General features: G+C 58.5%; 2 protein-coding genes across 14 annotated transcripts in view; one reads left to right on the top strand and one right to left on the bottom strand.

The window, feature by feature from the left end:
* Nucleotides 1–16,749, top strand: part of ZDHHC3 (zinc finger DHHC-type palmitoyltransferase 3) — a 47,164-nt gene extending 30,415 nt beyond the window's left edge. For 7 of the 12 annotated variants that reach the window (XM_016141313.2, XM_016141310.2, XM_036218883.1 and 4 more), the window contains 5 exons: nt 1,170–1,266; nt 1,915–1,996; nt 2,106–2,201; nt 6,041–6,171; nt 14,988–16,749. In XM_016141313.2, the coding sequence (XP_015996799.2) occupies nt 1,170–1,266; nt 1,915–1,996; nt 2,106–2,201; nt 6,041–6,171; nt 14,988–15,245 (664 nt within the window). In that variant the 3' untranslated portion in view covers nt 15,246–16,749. Of the gene's footprint in view, nt 1–1,169; nt 1,267–1,914; nt 1,997–2,105; nt 2,202–6,040; nt 6,172–8,399; nt 10,094–14,405; nt 14,438–14,987 lie in introns of those variants that run through there. The other 5 variants (XM_036218884.1, XM_016141317.2, XM_016141316.2 and 2 more) reach the window with 5 other exon arrangements.
* Nucleotides 6,170–22,040, bottom strand: TMEM42 (transmembrane protein 42). 2 transcript variants are annotated; one of them, XM_036218885.1, is made up of 4 exons: nt 21,821–22,040; nt 20,001–20,147; nt 14,038–14,115; nt 6,170–7,317 (listed from the first exon to the last, which is right to left on the bottom strand). In XM_036218885.1, the coding sequence occupies exons 1-4, from the start codon at nt 21,986–21,988 to the stop codon at nt 7,222–7,224; spliced, it is 489 nt and encodes a 162-aa protein (XP_036074778.1). In that variant the 5' UTR covers nt 21,989–22,040; the 3' UTR covers nt 6,170–7,221. The 2 variants fall into 2 exon arrangements, with proteins under 2 accessions (XP_036074778.1, XP_015996810.2); XM_016141324.2 differs by lacking the exons at nt 6,170–7,317; nt 14,038–14,115 and adding an exon at nt 16,968–19,383 and having other exon boundaries at nt 21,821–22,031.
* Between the last annotated feature and the right edge of the window lie 731 nt (nt 22,041–22,771).

Below are 22,771 nucleotides of genomic sequence, written 5' to 3'. Positions count from 1 at the left end.
ACCTCCTCCTCGGGGCGCGGATGAGCCCTGCAGCTCCGAGTCGAGGCGGTAGGACCTCGTAGTGGCAACGGAGCCCTCCTCCCAAGTGGCCTGCGCCCCTGGACTGGAGTCTGGGGTGCTCACCTCCATGCCAGAGGCGCTCCTCCAGTGCTTGTCCGGCCCCGTCAGCGGGTCCAGCCCCGTCAGCGGGTCCAGCCCTTCTCTAGCAGGGCCCAGAGGCCGCCCCTCCCGCGGGGTCCACCCACCACAGCCCACAGCCCCTGCAGGAAGCTGAGATAAAGTCCATCATGGAAACGAGTGGACAGAAAGGCTAGTGGGAACTGAGGAACTTTCAAAGAATAAATCTAATCGGGTTATTTGGAAGCTCATGTTGATCGCGTTTCAAACTGTTTCGAACAAATAACGCACCCACGACAGGTAAGGAGCCCATCCTGACGCACTGGAGGGGTTTGAGGAAGCGGCTCCTGGCGCACGGGCCTTCCTAAGCCTGAGCCTCGCGAGGCAGCTGTGCCCGTGCACTTTGGTTCCGTGTTCGTGCCTCGTTTTGTCCGGAGAGGGGCAGGGAGGGCGTTTGCTATTAATTAAGCTCGAAACTGGCCAGAAATGATCCCAATAGCTAGCAAGTCAGTAATTTGCAAATTAATTAGATCATCTGATCGACACGGAATGCCTTTGCTGCTGTTCTTGGCTAAGCGGCCATTATGTCGGAGCCGGAAGGCTCTTGGAGGCGGGTTTCTTGCCACCCTGAGATGCTCTGCACTTGACCCCGCTCTGAGTTCCCCTAGCGCGCCCTTCCTGCCCGGACGCTTCTGCCGAAGCTCCAACCAGCCCTCAGTTTGGGGTCTTCTGGGGAAACCGGGCGCGGCTGTTTTCTGCATCCCGTCTCATCCCGTCTCATCCCGTCTCATCCCGTCAGGGTTTTGAAACCGCGTCTTCATTCTGTCCTCTTGAAACACTGCTCTCCCGGCCCACTCTTCCCTCGGGAGAGCGGCTTTCCAGTCCCTGCCCGCGCCGCCCCGTCTCTACGGTAAACAGACCGGACTGTCCCCCGGGCCGGCATCGCGGTTCTGCGGGACCGAGCGCTGCCTCCCGCGCTCCCCTCCACACACACCCAGCACAACACCCGCCCGTGAGGACGGCCCTGAACGTCTGCCTTTGGGCTTTTTCAGTGTTTGTAAGCGGTGCATTCGGAAGATGGACCACCACTGTCCCTGGGTCAACAACTGCGTGGGCGAGAACAACCAGAAGTACTTCGTCCTGTTTACAGTAAGTCGGCTCGCGGATCCTGCCCCCCAAACGCCAGCACTCACGGTGTGCTCCGCCGCCGTTCAGAACACTGCCTGGCCGCGTAGGCCCGCGCCTCCCTGCCAAGCTCTCCTCGGCCCAACAAGGGCCTGTCTGTTCCCAAGCTCTTCGTTTGAGCATCTAGAAAAATGACTCAAGTCAATTGGCTATAAGCAAGGGCCGTGTTCTTGGCTCCCATTTCCAGTGTCTGTTCTAAGTAGCTAAAGGAGGCAGTTTTGGTGATGAGTGCAAGCCGCCCTCAGCTGCAGGTAGGTGGGGGTGCACTTAGTGTGAAGGCTGGAGGGGCTGTTGGCAGCCAGCGCCCTGACTTTCGGGTGAGGAGGAGCAGCTGGCCCGGAGCGCTCCAGGGCGGCTCAGCCCACCCAGAGCCCAGGTCGCGCCTGGTGCTGGCCACTTGTTTCTGTTGCTGTTCCACACGCTCGCAGTGAACAGCTGCTCACTCGGGCCCGAGGCCGGGGCTGGGGGACCGGTGGGGGAGCCTCCAGATGCCTCTGTGTCCTCCCCCTAAGCGAGCGTTCCCGAGCGGGGGGCTCCGAGCGGCCCCGTGCTGGGAGCCTGGCAGTCGAGAGTTCTCACAACAATGGCGTCTGCATTGCCTTCCTGTTTCAGATGTATATAGCCCTCATTTCCTTGCACGCCCTCATCATGGTGGGATTCCACTTCCTGCGTTGCTTTGAAGAAGATTGGACAAGTGAGTATGGGCCACCTTCTCCTGCCTGCTCCGTGGGTGGGACGTGACCCCAGTAGGGGGTGGGCTCTTTGTTTCTGTCTGGTGCCAGGGGCCAACTCCGTTTTTTTAGATCTTCTGCAAGCCTATGGACTGATGAGGAAAGGAGGAGCAGAGGCCCAAATCTCCCTTCGTGAAAAAAGGGGGCCCCTTAAAATCAGTTCCGCAGGTAAAGTCGTGAGTTGGACAGAGGCCCTGGCCTGAGCCGGGCCCAGGGGTGCTGCTGGCCCGGCCAAGGGGCGTGTCCAGGAGTAGGAGGCCTGGCCACAGAGGAGAGCCTTTGTTTCCCTGAAGTGAAGCGAAGCACTTTATTCAAAGGTCATTTTATTCCAATCTTGCAGAAATCCATTTGTAACTTTCTGGCTAGGATGTGGAGGTTTTCTGTTAATTTGTTTGGTTTTTGTGGTGGTGATTTTTTAACTGCTCAATCACTAATTTACATCAAGATTATAGACAGATCCTTCCTGCTTTAGGAAGTATCACATTTAAATGTGAAATGCCGAGGAAGGAGCTCCAACCAGAATATTGTGCAAATTCTGAGGGAAAGACTAGGTGCTGGACAAATAAATAAATAAAACGTTAGAGAAGAATAAAAACGAGAAACGAGAAAAACAGTTTAGATGCTGCAGGAATTACGAGCAGCCGCCTGCCTGGCCAGCCCTTTCACACCTACGGCCTGTGAGGCAGGTGGCCCGAGCAGGAACATCCCATTTCTCTTGTTTTTCCCTTGGCAGGTCCCCTTTTCCGTTGGACTGTCTTAGGAATTTTGCTCTTCCTGGCATTTTCTTGCTCTTTTATCCCCCAGAACTCATGAGGCTGTGACAAGGACAGTGTCTGTAGCTCCCGCCCGGATAGTAAGAAGCTTTCCGTGCCTCTGTTCATAGTTTGCGCCTGTCCCCCGCTGTCTGGCCAGACCTCCCCTAGGAGCAGAGAACCCCGCGTGTGGCCGTCAGCTTGGGCTGCTGTAGCAAACCATAGAACGTTTATTTCTCATCGTCCTGGAGACCGGAAGTCCGCTCAGGGCGCCAGCAGCTTCCGTTCCTGGCGCAGGCTCTCTTCTGGTTTTGCAGATGGCCACCCCCTCCTTGTCCTCACATGGCAGGGAGAGAAAAGCAAGCTCTCTGGCTTCTGTTCTGATAAGGGCACTAGTGCCATCCTGACCTCATCTAACCCTCATCTCCCCTCTGGGAGATACCGTCACATTGGGGGGCAGTTGGGGCTTCAACGAGTGAACCTGGGGGACACAGTTCATCCACAGCACCACGTCCCCCTGTTTTCATGAGCACCGCAGATCAGGCACATGCTGGAGCGGGGAGGTCAAGCTGGCGGACGGTGCGGAGGAGACGGGGCGGCGAGTGGACTCCCGCGGCCCGCACCGTTCTGTGGGGCTGGGCGGGCCACCGGCGCGGTCCCCGGTAAACATTCTGAAAGTGCACGCATCCTTCTAGGCCCGGCGGTCCAGCTCATTTCCCGATGTGGCCTTGGCAACTTGGTAGTAGAGTCTGACAAGGACAGTTTATCGCAAACGCTGCCCACCGTCGCCAGGTTAACAGACACAGGCAGCGACGGGAATGACAGACTCGGCGAGGCGGCATCTGGCTTTGGAGTGGAGCTGACAGGGGCCATTTTCTTAACGCCCACTAAAGCCAGGCATGGCCCACCGAGCTTTTTGAGCAGTGGCTGATTTCGACCTTGTGACAAGCCAGCAGGGTAGGAGAGATGCTCCCCACAGTGCAGGTGACAAAAGTCGGGGCTCACGGGGGCTGAGCAGGTTCCTGAGCTCACACAGCTGAGAGGGCCTGCGAGCCCAGCCCGAGTCTGGAGCGGGGATTTGCAGCCTGTCTGGACGATTCCAGTACTCGGCTCTTCCCCGCACGTTCTTGATTGTCTTCGGCTCGATCCCTGATGGAGGCTCGAGGCACCCAGTTCCTGTGGAAGCTGGGCTGGGAGGGTGCGGGACAGTCCCCAAGGTGGAGGCCTGAGAGTTGGCCGTGTGCGGCAGCTACTGCCATCAGTGCAGCCGCGGGTGACCTGCTGGGCCGTCCGGCTTGCGTACGAAGGGGCAGGGGCCCGTCTCCCATGTGAGGGCGCTTACAGTCAATATTTAAAGAAGGGTAGGGAGGTGGTTCCCCATTCCCCGGATCCGGTTCCTGCCCCTTCAAACTCCATTCGTAGCTCCAGGGGCCAGCCCCGGAGGAGAAGGATGCTTGAAAGTGTGCACAGATAGGGGACGGGCCGCAGCATGGGGCTCTGCCCCCAGTGCCAGGCCCAGGGCAGCTCGGGGGTAAGGAGGGAGCAAGGCACCCCCATCTGGTGAGCACCCCCCGTACTGGGCCGAGGCCAAGCTGTGCCTAGGCTTTCACGTTTTTCCAGTCATTCCATCGTACAGAGGGCAAATCAAACCCCAGAGCCCCGGCCTCTGGCCCAGACTGCTTTGTCGTCAGCAGCGCCCCAAGCTGGTCATGTAGCAGGGGCCACAGTCCCCCTATCCTGGAGCTAGCTGGAGGTGTAGTGGGAGAAGCAGATGGCGAGCACACACAGAAACGGGCTGCCACAGTGACTGGGACCGGAAAGACACGGGCTGGGACGGAGTCTCAGAGGAGGCGTCTTGGCGAGAGCTTGTGACAGGAGGCGGTGCCAGGATCCGCACCCCGCCATGTCTGCTCGACTTGGAGCCCACACCCTTCCCACCACCCCATTCGGCCCCAAGGCCAGGCCGGCAGCTGCCATACCTGTGGGCACCCAGCCAAGCCCTGACCAGCAAGGACCTGAGGTGGTAAACCATCGTGAGGGGATCCGGGCATTTAGACGAGACGACCTGTGCCCTACCCCAGATTTGGGAGCTGAGTTCCAAGCTTGGTCCCAGACGACCTCCTGTGGCCTTCCTGATGTTCTTGTGAGGGGCCAGCAGGGAGGCTCCGAGGGGGAACTTAACCCTCGAATTCCCAAAGCCCAGGGAGGCCTGACTCCCCTCTCCCACCAGGGAGGCCGGCTGAGCCCGGAGCAGCGAGGGACATGGGCTTGACAGGCACGGGCGGCTGTCAGTGAGGGCAGGACCCCACGGAGCCCACGGGCCTGCACCGTGGTACCACTGCCATCGGCGGGTCCCCATCGCCCCGTGTGGGCCACTTTCCCCCGGGGGGTCCCGAGACACTGCCTTGATAGCAGGGAGCCAGAGGAGGGGCTTCCCCCTGCTCGCCCCACCACCTCCCACGGCACGTCTGCTTTTCTCGTCGGTGGGTTGGGCTTCTGCTTTGGACTTTGTTCAAAACAGAACAAAACAAAACCGCACATGTAGTCAGCCTCGTTGCTCTGCCTAGAGAGGGACAAGGACTTGCCCTGGGTCACACCCCAGGTCAGTGTGAGCTTGTAGGGGGGCCAGGAGAGCGAAAGCTCCTGCTCTGGGCCAGGAGGTGACTCCGTGCTCAGGGACTGACAATCTCAGTGACTCAGGTGCTCCTGTGGGCCTCACCTCCCAGCAGGGTCAGGGCCCAGCCCGCAGTCAGACTGCCCCCGGCGGGCTGCAAATCCAAAAGCCACCGAGCGATCCTAGGTCCTGCCCTTGTCTCACCCCTGAGCAGATACAGGTGCAGAGGGTGGCAGTGCCTGGTACAGAAATGCCTGGGAAACTCACAGCCAGGACTGCACTGAGGCCCCTCCACCTGGGCCACGCGCAGTGTGCGCCCTGAGGAGGAGAGGCTCTCCTGTGGTGGGGTCAGGCCCTCATGCCTTGGCTCCGGGTCCTTCTGTGTGCCAGGCACCGTGCTTGGCACTGGGAGACAGACATCACCCGCTGGCCAGGGAACGAGGCAGTAGCAAGGAATGACAAGTGTGAGGGAGGGGCAGCCAGGTGCGGGGCAGGGTGGTCCCCGCCGAGGCCTGGAGGCCAGACGTGTGGCACCCAGGAGGCCCCAAGTCCAGCAGGGCTGGAGGCGGAGTGGCAGCCCGGGGGGCAGTGGGCAGCGGGCAGCAGGCCACAGCCCTGAGCCCCACGCGCTCCTCTTGCAGAGTGCAGCTCCTTCTCGCCGCCCACCACGGTCATCCTCCTGATCCTGCTGTGCTTCGAGGGGCTGCTCTTCTTCATTTTCACGTCGGTGATGTTCGGGACCCAGGTGCACTCCATCTGCACGGACGAGACGGTAAGCGGGTGGCCGGCCCCCACCTCCGCGCCAGGGCTGGACCCGGGCAGGTGTTGCTGGGGGCGCTGCTTGCCGGCCGGACCTGGGAGCCCCAGGCCAGGCCCCGGCCTGCAGGGATGCTGGGCCTTCGTGCACACCCAGGTCTTCCCGCCATGCGGCTGGCGCGGCAGGTCACAGCCGGAACGGGCCCCGCAGCCTTGGGGAGGGGCACCCTTGCCCACAAGTCCTTCAGTTCTCCCAGCATGGTCCTGTGTGACTGCTGCCCGGTGTCAGGCACTCTGCTGGGCACTCGGACGCCCTTCCCGTCCGGGGCCACAGGCCTGCAGACAAAGTGGTGGACAAAGGGTGCCCTAACCCGGATGGCACAAGCAGGGTCAGTGTCCCAGAGGAGGCGATTTCTTGACTAGGTCCTGAGGGCAGAGTCAGGAGACACAGCCCCACCTAGAGCCCAGATCAGCTGTAGCAAGCTCTCACCTGGCCTCCAAGTCGCCTCTGCTTGGCCCAGCTCTGGTCCTCGTTGGTCGCCTTCTCCCTGCCCCCACCTTCCCCCTCCTCCCAGCTCCTCGTCTGGGGGCTTCGAAGCTGCCAGCTGGACTGGAGCTCCCCTGGGGCCACTGCCAGCACCTCCCAACCTTGCTCAGGTGTCCAAAAGCCTCGGGGTGGCCGGTCCATGGCGTGGCGTGGGCCCTTCTTCCCTTGTTGGCTTTGGAGCCCAAGGAAGGGGCGCCGGGGGGAAGGGGCAGAGCCGCGAGGCCGTGACTTCGCCGGGGCGCTACCCCCGGCTTCCCAGGGCCCCCTGCGGCGGCAGCTCTCAGCAGTCGTGGAGGACCCCGAGGGGCTGGGGTGGCTTCGGGCCCGTTGGGTAGTCAACCTTGGACGGGAGCTCCCAGGGAGGCAAAGGACCCCCGTGGGTGTGGCGCGTCGGCGGGTCACGCGTCCGGCTGCAGAGGCGCACACTCTGCCTGCCAGGGCGCCGTCGTCACCTGTGGGACTCCCGGCGGTTTAGAGTTGCGTGGCTCTCAGCAACTTCTTGTTTTGTAAGAAATAACGTCATTGCGAAAGAGTTTCTGTAGAAATAGTCGCCAGTGATGTAGGTCCAGCCGTGTGTCCAAGCACTATACGTGACATGGCTTCTCTGCATGAGACCTGTGGGGACCAGAGGTGACTGTGCTGCCCGGCCACACGCCCTGGGTCGGGGGGAGCCCGCAGGAGAGCTCGCAGGCCGTTCCTGAAGGCAGTCGTGGGGGAGGGCAGGGGAAGCGGGGGGGCCCCATGTCTTCCCCTCACCCCGGCCGTCCTAGTCGGCCCGTAGGCTGTGAACAGAGACTCCGACTGCGCTGTCCCCGCAGCCCCCCTCCCTGTCCCCCACCTCACGGGAGGCCGTGGCAGGCCGGCCCTGCCCACCGGCCAGCTCCGTCTGAAGGGAAAGGCAGGGACCGGCTTTCTTCGCCAGCCCCCATTTTTCCCGTGAGACGTAACAGGCAGGGGGAGTGGCACAGGCTCCGTGACAACTGCTGAGGTGGCCTCGGGTCACACTTCTTCTCCCTGTGGGAGCACTGGGAAGACCTCGGCCGCGACCGAGGCTGACTGGTCTGTCCGTGCGCCCCCTCTAACCTGTACTAACTCCTTCTCCTTCCTCATCTGGTGACCTCTGCCCTCACCGCGGTCTCTCCCCGCTGTCCCTCCTTCTCAGCTGACAGTGCCCGAGCAGCCATTTGATTTGTTCCTTTTTCTTTCTTTTTTTTTTGTCTGCAAAGTGGTCGTACTAACTTCAGACTTCCTATGAACTGAACCCAAGTCACAATCGCCAGCTCTGAGGCTTGCTGAAGCCTTCACGGCACACCCACACAGAGCCCAGCCCCCGGCCAGAAATGCCTCCGCAGAGCCCGGCGAGGTCCCCAAAGTCTGCGTAGACGTCCCCATCACGTGACCAAGCACATCGGATGGGCAGGCTAGGCGCAGAGGCTTAGGTGCCCGCCGACTGCGCTCATTTCCCCGCCCTTCCTGGGGGGACTTGCGAACATGTGCCCACCCCCACCCCACAAAACAATATGACTTTTTCAAAACACTTTTTATGAGAGAAAGGGAAGAAAGATATATTGTGTAGTTAGCTTTATAGCTTTAACGAGGAAGCGTTGACTGCGTTAGCCTCAAGCTAATGGACACCCCTCCCCCAAACCCACAGCAGTGAAGTGCTTGACTGAAAGTATGATTGTTCTTGTTTTCAGGGAATAGAACAATTGAAAAAGGAAGAGAGAAGATGGGCTAAAAAAACAAAATGGATGAACATGAAAGCCGTTTTTGGCCACCCCTTCTCTCTAGGCTGGGCCAGCCCCTTTGCCACGCCAGACCAAGGGAAGGCAGACCCGTACCAGTATGTGGTCTGAAGGACCCCTGGCCAGCATGGCCCCTCAGACACAAACCACATCACAGCACTACCGTCCGACCCGTTTTCACGAATGTTTAGACCGAGAAACAAAAACAACTACTCTAAAACTTTTTTATGTCTCAAGTAAAATGGCTGAGCATTGCAGAGAAAAAAAAAGTCCCCATGTTTTATTTTTTAAAGATCATCCTTTCTATTTTTTGGTGACCGAAGCTGCTCTTCTTTTTTCCTTTTTAAAATCACTTCTCTGGCCTCTGGTTTCCTCTCTGCTGTCTGTCTCGCATGACTAACGTGGAGGGCGCTGTGTCCGGGCCATGCCCACTTCTACTAACTGAGCAAGACGCCATGCCGGTGCGTGGATGGACCAGTCCGGAGCCCTGGCTGTGGAAGCTAAGGCGGGCCCGTGGCCTCCCACTGCCCAGGAGGCAGTGACGGGCACCCCAGTGGGACGTAAAACCTCACCGAAGATGGACGCGTAACCCCGGTGGCCTAGAGGGGCAGGATCAGGGCGGGAGCCCTGAGCAGGGCCCTTGACACAGTGACCTCATCCCGCATTGGACACAGTTTGCCTCCCAATCCACGAAATCAGTTGCTTGCCTTGTACTTTGTGGACTCGGGGTGTGTGGAATGACTGGGGGGCGGGGAGGGGGAGGTGAAAGGGTCTTATTTGTGGTCTGAACCACCAGTTACATTCCCTGGGATTATTTGGGAGAGTCTGAAGGAAAGAAGTCTTTCCAGTCCAAAATGCCTTACACAATCAGAAGAGAAAGGTCACGTGATGTCGGGCGAGCGCCATTCTTCTCTGTTCCGTCCGCTTGCTCTCACCGGCCCCGCGCCACCCGCCCCCCTAGCAGGAATTCAGCCAGCAGTGTCACTGACGAGACGCGGCAATGTCACTGCTGGGCCGGCCCCGCGCCGGACGGGCCGCCCCGCTGTCAGCCCTTCCTCCTCGTTTCGTGAATCTCCGAAGTGGGTTCACTTTCTGACGTTAGACCCCTGAATGTGCACGTGCCCACGCCTCGTCTGTTTTAACCTGGGAGACTCGTCCCGACGTGAGGCAGACCGCGGTGCAGGGGCGACCTTCCAGGCCCCTGGCTTTGCGGAGCTGGCAGACGGCCATCCCGGTCCCTGGCCTGGAGTGGGCAGGCACACCCGAGCCTGCGGTGCTGGGGCTGGGTAGCTTTTCCGCTTGGGGGCGCCCCCTGCGTGGAGTGTCCTGCAGGAGGTGGGCCTGGGGACCGGGCTGGGGGGACAGGGAGCGCCCAGCGAACGCGAACACCACAGAAATCGGAATCCTGCCCATCCGCACTCCCACGCGTGGATCTGATTTTTTAAGCAATCACCACGAACCTCTTTTTCAGCTTTTGCTTGGGGTGGGGGTGGGGGACAAGGTGTGCTAACCCAGGCCTGGACCGGGGGACCGCGAACCTAGCCATGTGACTTTTTTCAGAAGAGTAAGTGGGACGTTGCTGCCTCTTCACCTGTCAGTGCTTCCACATGGAAACAGAATGCAATAAAATTTTTCCAAAACCCGTTCTGACCGCGCTCTGCTCTCGGCCTTACCCTGCAGCCGACGTGAGTTTGGGTGTTTTGTGTTCGTTGCTTCCTCTCTTGAATGCGGTTTTCACTGTGTTGTTCTTAAAGGCCGTCCGGTCCCCGTCTTGACCAAGCTCGCCCACCGGGCTCTGCGCCCCGGGTGCCTTCCCTGCGCTCGGGGACCCTCGGCTGCTACAGAAAAGGTCATCGGGTCTGCGGCATTTGCGTCTAGGCTTGGCTGTGGGGGTGAGACCCGTTTTCCTCTGCCCGCCCAGTGGGCAGCCAGAGGAAGGTGCCGCCGGCCCGCCGGACGGCCCTGGCGTGTGCTTCGAGGGGCTCTCCGCCATCCCTTCAGCGTGTGGCCAGAGAGCTCTGCGACCCTGCCGTTAACTTCGACTTGGCTCCACTGTGCTGTCTGCTGCGGTCCGGGCTGCGGTTAGCAGGCTCTGGCCCTCTGGGACCCACCCCCTGGGAGGCGGGGGAAAGCTCCAAGTGTTTGGAGGCCCTCCACCCTATCTTCAAGGGCATTTTTTTAAAGTGACCCGAGTTCTTTCCCCCCATGGAATTACTAAGGAATGCAGTAGATAGTGCTGAAGATGTATTTTTTTTTTTTCGAGTCCTAAAGATAGAAGCTCATCATTCAGACCTGAGCGACCGCGTCTGTCCCCCCAGAGGAAGGCTCCTGCCGAATCACCCCGGTGATTCCGCCTCTGGGGTTTTACGAGCCCTTTCGCTGAAAGGATGAATGTCCCCCACTCCTCAAAGCCAGAGTGCAGTGCTGCCCTCAGAGGACAGGCTTGCCACAAGGTCCCCTGTGGGAAGTGATCCCAGCTTCGTTTTCATTCAGATGGAAAACGCACTGCGAGCACAATGCCTAAGGCGTGTGGCTGTCGTCTGCAGTGCAGCGAGTGGTCTCCAGCCCGGCGTGGCACAGGAAGCAGCGGGCCTCCCCTGAACGCTCCTCAGGATTCCCGGACGTCTAATGAAAGAGGACACCTCTCTACACCAGCGGCCCCCGCCCCCCCGGGCCGTGGCCAGTGGAGGTGAACAGCAGGCGAGCACACCAAGCTTCATCTGCACTTGGGGCCGCTCCCCAGTGGCATCCCCGCCTCAGCTCCACCTCAGGTCACCAGGCGTTAGATTCTCTTAGGCGCACCGGTCCCTGGTGCCACAGAGGTCGGGGACCACTGCTCTACACAAAGGCAGCGCAGCTCCGGGCCTCGGCACCAGGTTCCGACGGCACTGAGTGGCGCACACGTGGGAAACGCACCACCAGCAGCCATAGCCTTTCAGAACGTGGGCTCTGCAGAGCGCGAGTGAAAAATGAAGAGGAAGGTGACATGGGAGCTGGATTAGGGGACTCCTCCCCACCTGTCAACTTCAGGTTCATAGTCATAGCAAAGCAACCAGGCTGACCATGCAAAAGCCCTAGGTCCAAACAAATCTGCAGATTTACATCGGCTTGGTGACTTCACACACGCAGGGTGAATTCGGGTAGCAATGCATGTGCCAAATCTTTCAGTCGTGACCATTTCATTTTTGTAATACTTCTTTCCTGGAAGAACCAAAAGTAAGGCACCTTGAATAACCAGCTTTTGCTCGTTCTGGCGAGGCCGCCTAGAAAGTTAGGATCCACCTTCCCAATGCAGGAAGCTCTCAGGTGAGCTCAATTTAGGAAAAGTTTATCAAGCACGCAGGTGAGGTCACATCGCACAGAAGCCCCAGGGCTTGGGAGGCAGGGTGGGCTGTCCCAGCCAGGCTAATGGGTCTTGAGTTTCTCTCGAGGCTTACAGTGCCTCAGCCTGAGGGGTGGGCCAACCTGGGGTCAGGAGGCCCAGCCAAGAAGGGGCCCTTAAATACCAAAGAAATGTGGAGAGAAGATTTTGCTAGCATCCCGCTCGAGAGTCTGCTGGTGACGCAGCGAGGCAGTACATCCGAAGGGCGTCACCCAGACCAGCAGCATCCGCAGCTCCTGGGAACTTGTTAGACATGCACGTTCTCAGGCCCCACTCTGAGGGCGGGGCCCCGCAGCCCGGATTTCGGCAGCCCAGCCATGAGTCTGATGCATGTTCAAGTCCGAGAATCCACGTGGGGCTCGGGGGCTCACCTCACAAGTGGTCCCTGCCGCCCGCTGTGTGCTGCTGGGCCCGGTGGTGCTGAGGGGCTGTGCCCACTGCGGCCCCTCTTCCCTCACAAGCCGTGGCCTCCCAGCAAATGAGCGCTGAGAAACCCAAGTGTCTGAAGGGGAGCCGAGACACTGGTGTGCCCCGCAGTCCTGCACCTCTCATCTGTCCGGTCGGTGGCTTCTGGACACCAATGGGCCCTTTGGGTGAAGAACTGGCCCAGAAGGGCAAAGGGAAAGAGTAGCTGGGGTCCTCCAGATGGGCGTGGTGTGGCTGAGTCGTTGGAACCTGGAGCGGGCATGTGCACACATCCTGGGCTTTCGTTTCCCTCTGGGGACCTCCATGCCCATGGGGCTTTTTCTCGTGTCTTGTAAATTCACATCTGAGCTGAGAACCACATCACAGAAGAAAAGGAATTCACCGTGAAACAGACACAAGCCACCGGCCAGTGCACCCTCCCTCACTGAAGGCTTCCTTTCCCCACTGTCTCCCTCAAAACATCATGTGTCTCAGCTCCCCTGCAATCGTGATTAAAACCCCTCTCTTGACACGCTGCGGATGATCACCCAGGAAAGGATGCAGGATCCCCAAAGCAAGTCGCCTCAGCTGGCCATTGCCGCTTCTGCTCAGCAGGGCCCAGCTGGTGAGGGGCCAGTCCGCAGGCTGAGCGGTGTCCCGCGCTCATGAACCACATGCGGCTCCCTCGAGACTGTCGACAAGGTCCATTTTCTGAAACAGCTCTTTTGTCTAATTGTAAAAGTAACACCTCTGCGTTGGTGAAAACGTGCAGCGTGTGGGAAGTCCACAGAAACACGAATCATCTAAAGCCCCATCCCCAAAGGTAACCACAAATCCCCACGTGCAGCTTTGCTTTCTTCCCTTGTCAGAATCTTCCAACGTCATGCAAAAACGTCCGAACACCATTTTTAAGAACTGTATAGTGCCGTGCTTTACAGGATAATTTATACAGTCATCATTATTAGACATTCCGATTGTTTCCAACTTTTCATTACTATAACTCAGTGTTCAGGAGTGTATTGCACAAATCTTTGTCTCAGATTATTTTTAAAAACTTTTGACTGTGAAATAATATCAGACTGACAAAAGTGGTTAAAATAGAGGAAAGAGCTCCCATATGCCCTTTAGTCAGTCTTTTCAGTGTAAAAACGTCACATAACCATAACGCAAATGTAAAAGCCTGGAAGTTCATCGATACGATGCTATTAATTGATCTATGTACTTCATCCGGACTTCTCCAGTTGTCCCACTAACACTCCTTTCTGTTCCAGGACACCACAGTGCATCATTTGTCACATCCCTAGTCTCCTCCAACCCATGAGGGTGCCTCGGTCTTTGTCTTCTATGAACTTGGCCTTTTTTTTTTAGATTGAGGTGAAATTCATATAACGAAATTAACCACCTTAAAGTGCCATTCGGTACGTTCATAATATTATGCAAGCACCCCTTCTGTCTGGTTCTAAAACACTTGCGCTAGACTTCGAGCCTGTCGAAGATAGTGGGCCAGGAGCTCTGTGACATGCCCCACATGCATTCACCCGGTGTCTTCTCCAGACGAGGGAGGCTGTGCGTTGGGGCCAGGAGAGGCGTTCTGGCTCTCTCCACGCACTGCATGTGAAGGCACGTGATGTTGATACGTCTCATTACTGGTGATGTTGACTTTGACGTGGCTAAGGTGACATCTGCAGTTTCCCTGCCGTAAAGTTACTGTTTTACCCTTTGTAATTAATAAGTCTCCTATGAGGAGATACTCTGATATCAGATTCTTTTACCTACATGTTTTTCAAAAGCCAAGAAACTTACATCTCTGCGATGGCGTGGGAGGAAGTAGCCCAGGGCATGGTCAGATCTCAGTCCGCGTGTGTGCCTCAGTGTCTCTTTCTGCTTAACGGAAAGGATTAGAGACCAGTTATGCAGGATCTTGTGTGAAAAGGAAAACCTAGAAGGAGGTACTCGGGGCCGTTCTGAGGCGGGAGTCGGGTGAATGAGCAGGGCCCGTGGCTGACAGACCCGCCGCGGGTTCCCCTGGCTTCTGGAAGAGATGGAGAGCGCCCAGGCCCCGCTGGCGGGCGAAAGCCTCGGGAGGGTGCCGTGGGCCTGCGGAGCTGGCCCGGCTGTGCCTGTAACTCTGAAGCTTCTCCCCTTACCCAACACCCTCTTTCTGTGGCCAGGCGGCTGAGTCGCAGCCAACACCCAGCGGCAGGTGAGTGGGCAGCGCGTAGAGGCCGCAGGGTGCGTCTGCTGCATGAGCGGGCCTGACGCCAGCCCTCGCCCCGCCCCCCGTGACCCCGTGCTCCCTCCGGCCGCCCGCTGCATGCTGTCCGAGCCGCACCCACATCTGCTCCCTCGCCGCACGTGTCGTTTGATTCCCGTGCTCTCCCCTTCCCCCGGTCATCGTGCTACGTCTGCTGGGCCCGCTGTGGGGGGAGCGACTTCGAACACTTAGGGAGGTGTCACCTTTTTAGTGGTCTTGGGACAGGTGGCCCAGCGCACAGCTGGCCCTGCTCAGCGAGGCTGGCAGCTCTTCACCCCCATTGGGGGGGGGGGGGCGGGGAGGCACCACCCAGTCCCTCGAAGGCCCTGCTTGCTGCGCCACTCCACGCCACCCCCCGCCCGTGCCTTCCGAGGGGCCTCCCAGCGCAGGACGTGCCCTGGGCCGCAGTGTCCTGCCGTACGGGGGCCGGGGGGGGGGGGGCGGGGCGCGAGGGCGCAGCTGCGCCACGTTGACCCTCTTTATCCCGTTGTCCCTCCAGGGCATCGAGCGCCTCAAACGCAAGCATCAGCCCAGGGAGTACAGGGGCAGCTGGAAGTTCGTACAAGACATCTTTGGTGGGACCTTTTCCCTGAACTGGTTCAACCCCTTCTCCGGACCGTGGCATCCCAAGCCTCTCAGTGACGGGGACTGGGTGCAGCAGGCGGCATCGACGTCAGAGACCGACAACACGGAAATGACAGAGGAGCGCTCAGGGGACACTAAGGACGAGGACTCTGTGGAGGTGACGGATGAGTGATGCTGCTGCGGGAGAGGGCCAGACGTGACGAGTCGCCGTCAGCCCGGCATCGTGGCCCCGGGGCTCACGGGCACGACGCGCTCCCCTGCATCCCGCTGCTCCCCTCAGGCCACTGCCACCCTCTGTGACCCCTCCCCCCTCCCCCCACGTCGGGCCAGGTCTGGGGTGGGGGCGGACTAGGGCGACAGAGGAGGACGAGACTGTCTCTGGGTCTGAGTTGTGCCCGGAGACGGACAGCCAGGGGCGTCCGCCTGGGCGTCCTCACGCGGCCGAGGGGGCTGAGCCGGGCGGCCAGGGCAGGAAAGAACGTGCCTGTGGCGTTTCTCGTGACGTCTGTCTTCTCTTGGGGAGGTTGGGGCCCTGCCTTCTGGCTTCTGAGAACTAAGGCCATGATGTCATGAGGGAAGGACAGGGCAGGGACACCCAGGGACGCAGGGTGGGACACTGGCATTGGGAAACAGTCGGGAAGGGGGTCCCCCTGCCGCCTGCCCGAATCAGACCTTCCTAGCACCTAGGCATGGCGGCCTTCTAGTGTTTTACCGTCTAGTCCTACAGATGCCAGACTCTCCCGAGTCAGACAGCACGAAGCTGTCCTGCCTGGTGGCTACAGGTCTGTCCGTTCCCAGGCGGAGCAGGGAGCAGGGGGAAGGACCTATTTAGAGCTCCTCGGGACCCGCCCGCCTCCCCCATGAGAACTTAATTTTACTTTCCCTCCTGGCAGGAGTCTAACAGCTCGCATGGGCAAAAATGACCAGAAATTTGGCAGAGCAACCAGGAAGGCAGGGGCTCCCACGCCCAGACTGTAGGCCTCTTTTCTTGGTCCGTATCAGCTTTAATATTTATTAACAACAAGGTAGGCAGCCCAGGTCGGCTCTGCAGCCCGTGACAGCCCAGCTAGGGCAGGAAGCAGCTGCCTCCGGCTTCGAGGTAGAGCTGTTCAGACCATGGGGCCCGAACGTTGTCCTAACCCCGAGGGCAGCCCTGGGGGTGTCAGCATGGTGGACGGCGCACAGGCTCCCCGGAGAGGCAGGGTTAGGGGTCAGAGAAGGGAAGCAGGTCGGTCTCAGGGTGCACTAAACCCCAAGGTCCTGAGGAATGTCCTTGCGCAAGCTTTAAACTGCTCTTTCCTGGGGCCAGCTTGGTCCGAAAGCAGAGTTGTCCACCAGCCCCAAAGCCATTCTGCTCTTAGATTGGTTGGCAGGGAGACATTTTACTTGCAGAGTGGGACCCGGCCCCTCTGTCCTCACTGAGGCCACCTTGGTGCTCGACCTAGGCCATGGCCCGCTCTGGGAGGGCCGGGCCGGGCCCCAGCCAGCGTCATGCGGGTAATAGCCTGATCGACCCGAGCCTCGCGTCCTCACATCAGTGACGACCGTGGCATTCTCTCTTGTGGCAGTGTTGATGACATAACAAACTCTGGCCTCAAACTGGCAGCATTGAAGCTGATGTCAAAATGAAACCAGGGCCGACCTTGCCTTTCTCTGAATAAAGTTCTTTGCTTGACCTCAGTGGCCGGAGTCTCCCATCTTCAGCAGGGGAGTCCAGTCCCGACCCCTGGGCGGTGTCCTCCTTCTCAAGTCACCTGAGGGCGCCTCAAAGAAAGCGTCCTCCCATTTGCAGCATGGGAGACAAGCGGCACCCGGGCTGCAGGCTGCACGCGGGGAGTGACTACACCCTCCTCTCTGGGTCATCGCCCGTGTGACATTCCCAGGAGAAATCACCTTTTGTTCGGTAAGCATTTATTAAACACCTGTGTGCCATGAAGGTAGGCATTTGGGGCAAGAACGCCCAAGATTGAGGGGTTTTGACTTTATAGTCCAGCTCACCACCCGAATGTCACGTAAATAACAGACAGAATAACCATCATTCAACCAGCACGTACGCAAGCCTCTGCCGGAGGATGTGCGGTAGGGTTACAGCCTGAGGGAGAGGCTGGGTGTCCTCAAAGGACCCCGACGTAACAAAGCCCAACCCCCTCGGAGAGTGTCTCAACCTGGGAAGTACAGATGGCTCCCCAAGTGCCCACGTGACCCCCAGCACAAGATGCTTTAAGATGCTTGTTCACAGAAAGAAGTGAGTGACCCAAGGGACCACGGTTATCTCGAAGCTGTCAGAGATTAATTTAAAGATGCCGATCCTGTGAGCAAGTCTCCGGAGGGCAGAACAAGAAGGAAGGGCTTCAATTAACAGCAGAGCTTCATTTGGCACAAGGAGGTGCCTCTTCCCAGGATGACGACGGACCCCGGCTCAGAGGAAGGGGCTCCCTCCCCTGGGCCTGCTTGTGGCCTCTGACAAAGAGTAGGCAGCCTCCTCCTGGAACCTTCAGATAATCTTCTACATACAAGATGACGTCATCTTCAAACAAAAACAGTTCTACTTCCTTTCCTATTTGCACGCCTAACCGCTCTGGCCGGGACAGTCAGTAGTGGGGACAGCACCAACCTTGGGGGGAAAGCTTTCAGTGTTTCCTCGAGCCTGATGCTTGTCTCAGATGGCCTGTCATGTTAAGACAGTTTCCCTGTAGTTTGCTGAATGTTTTTATCACAAAAGGGTGAATTTTGTCAGGCGTCTTTTCTGAATCAACTGGGGTGCCCCACCTTCGCCTCCTGACCCTAATCTCGTCAGTTCTCAGAGCTGCCCATCAAAGTTCTCTCCTGATCCAATGGCCATGTCTCAGGCTTCCCCCTACCTGACTCTCAGGGGAACCAGGCTGGGTGGTCACTCCTTTTGCTGCAGATGCTTCTGGACGCCACACTTGCCTGGCCATCCCCCCAGCTCGCCGCTGTCTCTGCTTGCTTGTCTCGCTGGTTCCTCCACATCGCCCTGACTTCTAGACACTGTGGAGTCCTGGAGCTCAGTCCTTGGGGTATCAAGGAGGCAGCGTGAGAGAAATCGGGGAGAGGTGGGCTGAGGCCAGGTCCCTATCAGTAGGAGCTGTGGGAGTTTTAGAAAATTGTGCCATGAAGAATGAGGGGGGCAATGGAGGCACCCCCTGCAGAGAGAGGAGGAGCCGGCCTGGACATGACCCTTGTACCGCCAGCGCCCATGTCCCTTTCCAAGCAGAGAATGTCTGAAGCATTCAGACATTCAGGGGCCAGCCGAGGGGGCGAGGTCACACTGGAAGCTCTGCACGGGGAGACCGTGCAGGCAGCAAGCACACCGACTCTGAACCACGTCCACATGGTCTGAGACACAGATAAGTTACGAGAATCCGGGAAAGAAAATCAAAGACAGGAGAGGCCCCAAGTGAGAAGACGGGGTAGGAGCGACCTCTGGGCCAGTTTTCTTTCCTAATAAGTAAAATAACACTAGTCCCCAAAGTGGGGTCAAGCTTTTCTCCGTGAGCCCCAAGAGAATGGACAGTCCCTCCTGACTCTGAAGAGCGCCGGCCAGGGTGGCGTCAGGAAGGGACCTTGCACTTGGGCTCAGCAGGCCACAGAGCAGCAGGACCCCAGGCCTAGGGCAGGGGACGGGGGCAGGAACTGCAGCTCCCCTGGCTGCTCCCTTTTACTCCAAAAAATTAGGTAAGGAAAAAAAAACTGTAGGAAAGAATCAGGATTCCACACTTATTACTTCATACTTATTTTGTAGTTTTAACTTACAAAATCAGCGTCACTCCAGTTTACCAATTCCTGCCGTACACAGAGCCTGACTCGTCAGCGCGACGTCCTCGGGAGGCCGCCCCGTCGCTGATTTCCATGTTGCACAACTGGCCTGTCAGGCCGAAGGACTACAATTACAGCTTGCTTCAGTCCACACATGAAGCCGAGTGGCCCCCGGGGCCGAGGCTCACTGGGTGGGCCCGGGAGGGTGAGCGTGCAGATGTCACGAGGTGGCTTCAGGCAGAACACTGCCGAGCACGTGCCTCCCCTCACAGAAGCTGGGGCTGGCCCCGCAAGCTGCTCGTCAGAGGCCCGCTTCCATGGGCAGCGTCTGCCTGCACCCCCAGAGCGCCCTGGGATGTGTCCTTCCGGCACGTCCACCCCGCCACACGATGCTACTGCTGCTTGAGGGGATGGGCCTTCCCGACTGGTGGGAGAGTCCTGTGGGTCAGGGTCAGTCCGCAGAGGATGAGCAGCATGCCACCCCACCACAGGACCGCCTGGCACTCTCCGTACAACACGAAGCCCAGGAAGGCCTGCCGGGCAGAGACGACAGTGAGGCCGGGACGCCCGACCTCCCCTCCTGCAGCTGAGCGCCCTCCTAGGGCAGGAGGAAAGATCTGGAGCCGCAAGTCTGGGGCTTGAAACCCAGCTGTCACCTTTAGCAAATCACACTCCTCATACTTTCCTCACAGCACTGGACCCCAGCGAAGGGGACAAGAAAGACCAGCAGAGGCTGGCACCTAGGCCCAGCATGCAGCTGGTCCCTGGTGTCTGCTGACCTGGGCCAACCTACCACGTCCTCCCTCCCTTGACTGCAGGACGGACTGGACTCAGACCACCTGGTTGGTCTCGGCCACCAGAGGGAAGAACCTAGACCCTCTGCGTCTCATGCTAGAGGTCACAGGCCCCGGGAGACTGCTGGGTTGTGTAGAGACCTGAATGAGGGCTCCAGCCTTGGACTTCATTCCCGACTACCTTGAGAATTCCTCAGTTTGAGAGCTTCGGAGAGCAGCCACCAGGGGTCAAGCCACAGCCCAAACTCTGCTACAGTCCCTGTCCTCTCTCCCATCTGGGAAAGCAGGGTTACCCAAGGACAATCCACCCAGGACCCAGGTATGGGACAGGGGGCCCGTACCCTCAGGCTACTCACCGAGCTGAGGATATTTGAAAAAGTCACCGTGACAGATGCAATGGCTGAAGACATGGAGAAACTGAGGCCCCGGCTAAAGAACGTCCACATCAGAGAATTGGTGACCGCCATCACAATGATGCCTAAGGCGCAGCAGCCCACGTTCGCCTGCAGGAGAAGATGTCGCTGTGGCCATGACTAGCCTGGGCACTGCAACCAGCCAGCAAAGCCCCTCACAGGACACCCAAGGCCAGGGTTACTAGCAGCCGGGCCCCTACTGAGATCCCATCAGCCTGGGGGCGGGGGGCCCTCAGAGCTTTCCTGTCAGGCCTTCCCTTAACCCTCGGTGGGCAACGCACCCATTTTACAGCTGGAACAAATTCAGAGATAACACTTCTTTGGCCATCTTGCTGGCCACGTGATGCCAGGCCATCAGCAGTATTTTCTACTTCACACCAGTCCTTCATTGGTCCCGCACTGAATAGTGCCGGAAGCTCTGTCCCGAGGGCCAAGTTGTTGTTATTTGGTTGTAGTGTGAGTAAACCAGGGGCAGAGTCCTCACTTCCTGGCTCCACCGCTCTGGCTTGTCCCACTGGGCATTCCTGAGCTTTTACTCTGTGCCAGGCCCTGTACTGTTTTAAGTGCATTCTCATTTATTCCTTAACTTCGTCTTACAGATAAGTAACCTGAGGCATGCAGTAACTTGCCTAAAGCGCCACAGCTGGTGGGAGCTGGCAGGATTCAAACCCAGGCCTTAACCAAGACCCAACCCTGCCTAGGGGAAACCACCTGACACTATCTGGTGATCCCAGCTTCTTTTGGAGAACGTGCACAGTTCCCTCGCTCCCTCCTCCCCTCCCTCAAAGGAGAGCGCCTTGACAGAAGAATCTTGAGAGGTCTCCTACACAAAGGGCATGCAGCCCCCCTTGACAGGTGTCCAGTACCAGCGGACAAAGCTGCTTCCTCTGGGGGTTGTGCCCATCTAAACATCATACTCTTATTTCTCATAAGAGTTTTCCAGCAGCCGAACGGGTGTCTTAAGGGATGTCTTCATATAATTTGCACATAAGCACTGTATGTGCCAGTGGCAGGCTGCTTATATATAGGGTTATGAAGACCCGGTACACAGCTAAAGACCAGAAGACCTCAAGTCTCATAGGCACTCATCCTACTTTGGACCATTTCCTCCAAGAATTAACATCCAACAGGATACCTACCTCCAGCATGGCAGCTCCCACTGGATTAGCCTAAATAGGCTTAAACCTAAAGAATCAGCCTGTCCCCCGACCAGGGCAGGGCCTAACCCTGGGTTTCAGATGCAAAGAGCTACACATTAGCCGATATGGGGAGGTAGCTGAGGCATTCTCAGCATCAGGGAAATGCCCAGAGCGTTTCCCAAACTCTCAAATTTCCAGGCAAAGGATAAACCGGTCAAAACACTCGTTAATTACGGAGTAAAGAGATGGGCTTCTCACATTAAGACTCACGTGAAGAGAAACGTTCAGGTACAGGGGCTTAAAATGAACGGGGAATAGTAAATGCAGGAGGTGTGCGTCTTCCCCGAGGGAACCAGCTCTCCCCGGAAAGGGAAGAGGCCTCAGTTCCTGACGTCTCTTACCGCCTACACTGGGCGCCTACACTTCACTGCATCGAGGGCTGCTCTCCCGCACCAAGTAATGGCAGCGCCCGGCTGCGAACCAAGCCAAAGAGACTGGCTGGGGTGAGGCAGCTAACTGTGCCCCAAGCCCCGCCCACCCCCGAAGCCCCGCGGGCCCCGCGGCGCCCCTCCTGCGCTCGGCCCACACGCCCGCCGCCCGCCGCCGCAGCGCCCCGGGATCCACCTCGCTGCCGAAGGCCAGCTTGGCGGAGGCGGCGGCCAGGGCCCCGAACGCGCCAGCGCACAGGCAGTTGATCACGCCCCAGAAGCGGCGCCGCATGGCACCGGCCTGGAGGTGCGGCGGGAATTCCGCGGGGGCGTCGGGGTAGGCTGCCGTGGTGCCCGTGGCCATGGTGCCCACCGCCGCCTCTCCGCGAGCCCGCCGCGCCTGCCACTGGCGAAGCGGAGCGCGCGCTGCGATTGGACAGCGGAATCACGTGATGCGAACCTCACGTGAGCAGAAAGGCCAATTCGGGTCCTGCGAGGGCCCCGCGGGGCCGGGACCAGCGGGGGGCGTGGCCATCGGGGGCGTGGCCAGCGGGGGCGGGACCACCACGAGCGCTGAGCGGCCCCAGGGTTAGGTTTTTTAGGTTTACCCGGGAGCGCCGCAGGACCGCTGTCGGGGGCCTGGACTCTGGTACTGCGGTTGCTCTTATAGAAGAGCTGTTCGCGGTCTAGTAGTTCCAGTCCTTGACACTCGGTGTGTCCGGCATCGGCTTCCTCTAGGAATTTAATATGCCGAATCTCGGGCTCTGCCCCGAACTCATTAATCAGAATCCTCATTTTGACAAGACCCGTCAGGGGATCCACCTACACCTTCCAGTTTGAGAAGCGAAAATGGAGAGATTCGACAGAGGGCGCTAGAGACCTGCAGACTCAGCAAGAAGGCAGTAGGGCCCAGACAGATACAGGCTCATTGCAGGAAAAGATGTCATCCATAATCACTCCACTGGATAGTCAGGATTAACATTACTTCTAATTTCCTATGCATTTAAATGTTTAAAAAGTTTTCATTTAATAAGTAGTACATTTCTTTGAAAACGAAGTGCTGTTAAATCTACATACAGCCACTCTCCAGGAAAATGTTATCGGACTACTTTTTCTCCATGCATATTTAGTTTTATATATAACACAC

This window comes from Rousettus aegyptiacus, unplaced genomic scaffold, assembly GCF_014176215.1.
Source record: "Rousettus aegyptiacus isolate mRouAeg1 unplaced genomic scaffold, mRouAeg1.p scaffold_m13_p_4, whole genome shotgun sequence".
Classification (NCBI taxonomy): domain Eukaryota; kingdom Metazoa; phylum Chordata; class Mammalia; order Chiroptera; family Pteropodidae; genus Rousettus; species Rousettus aegyptiacus.
This window is presented reverse-complemented; position numbering and strand designations above follow the sequence as displayed.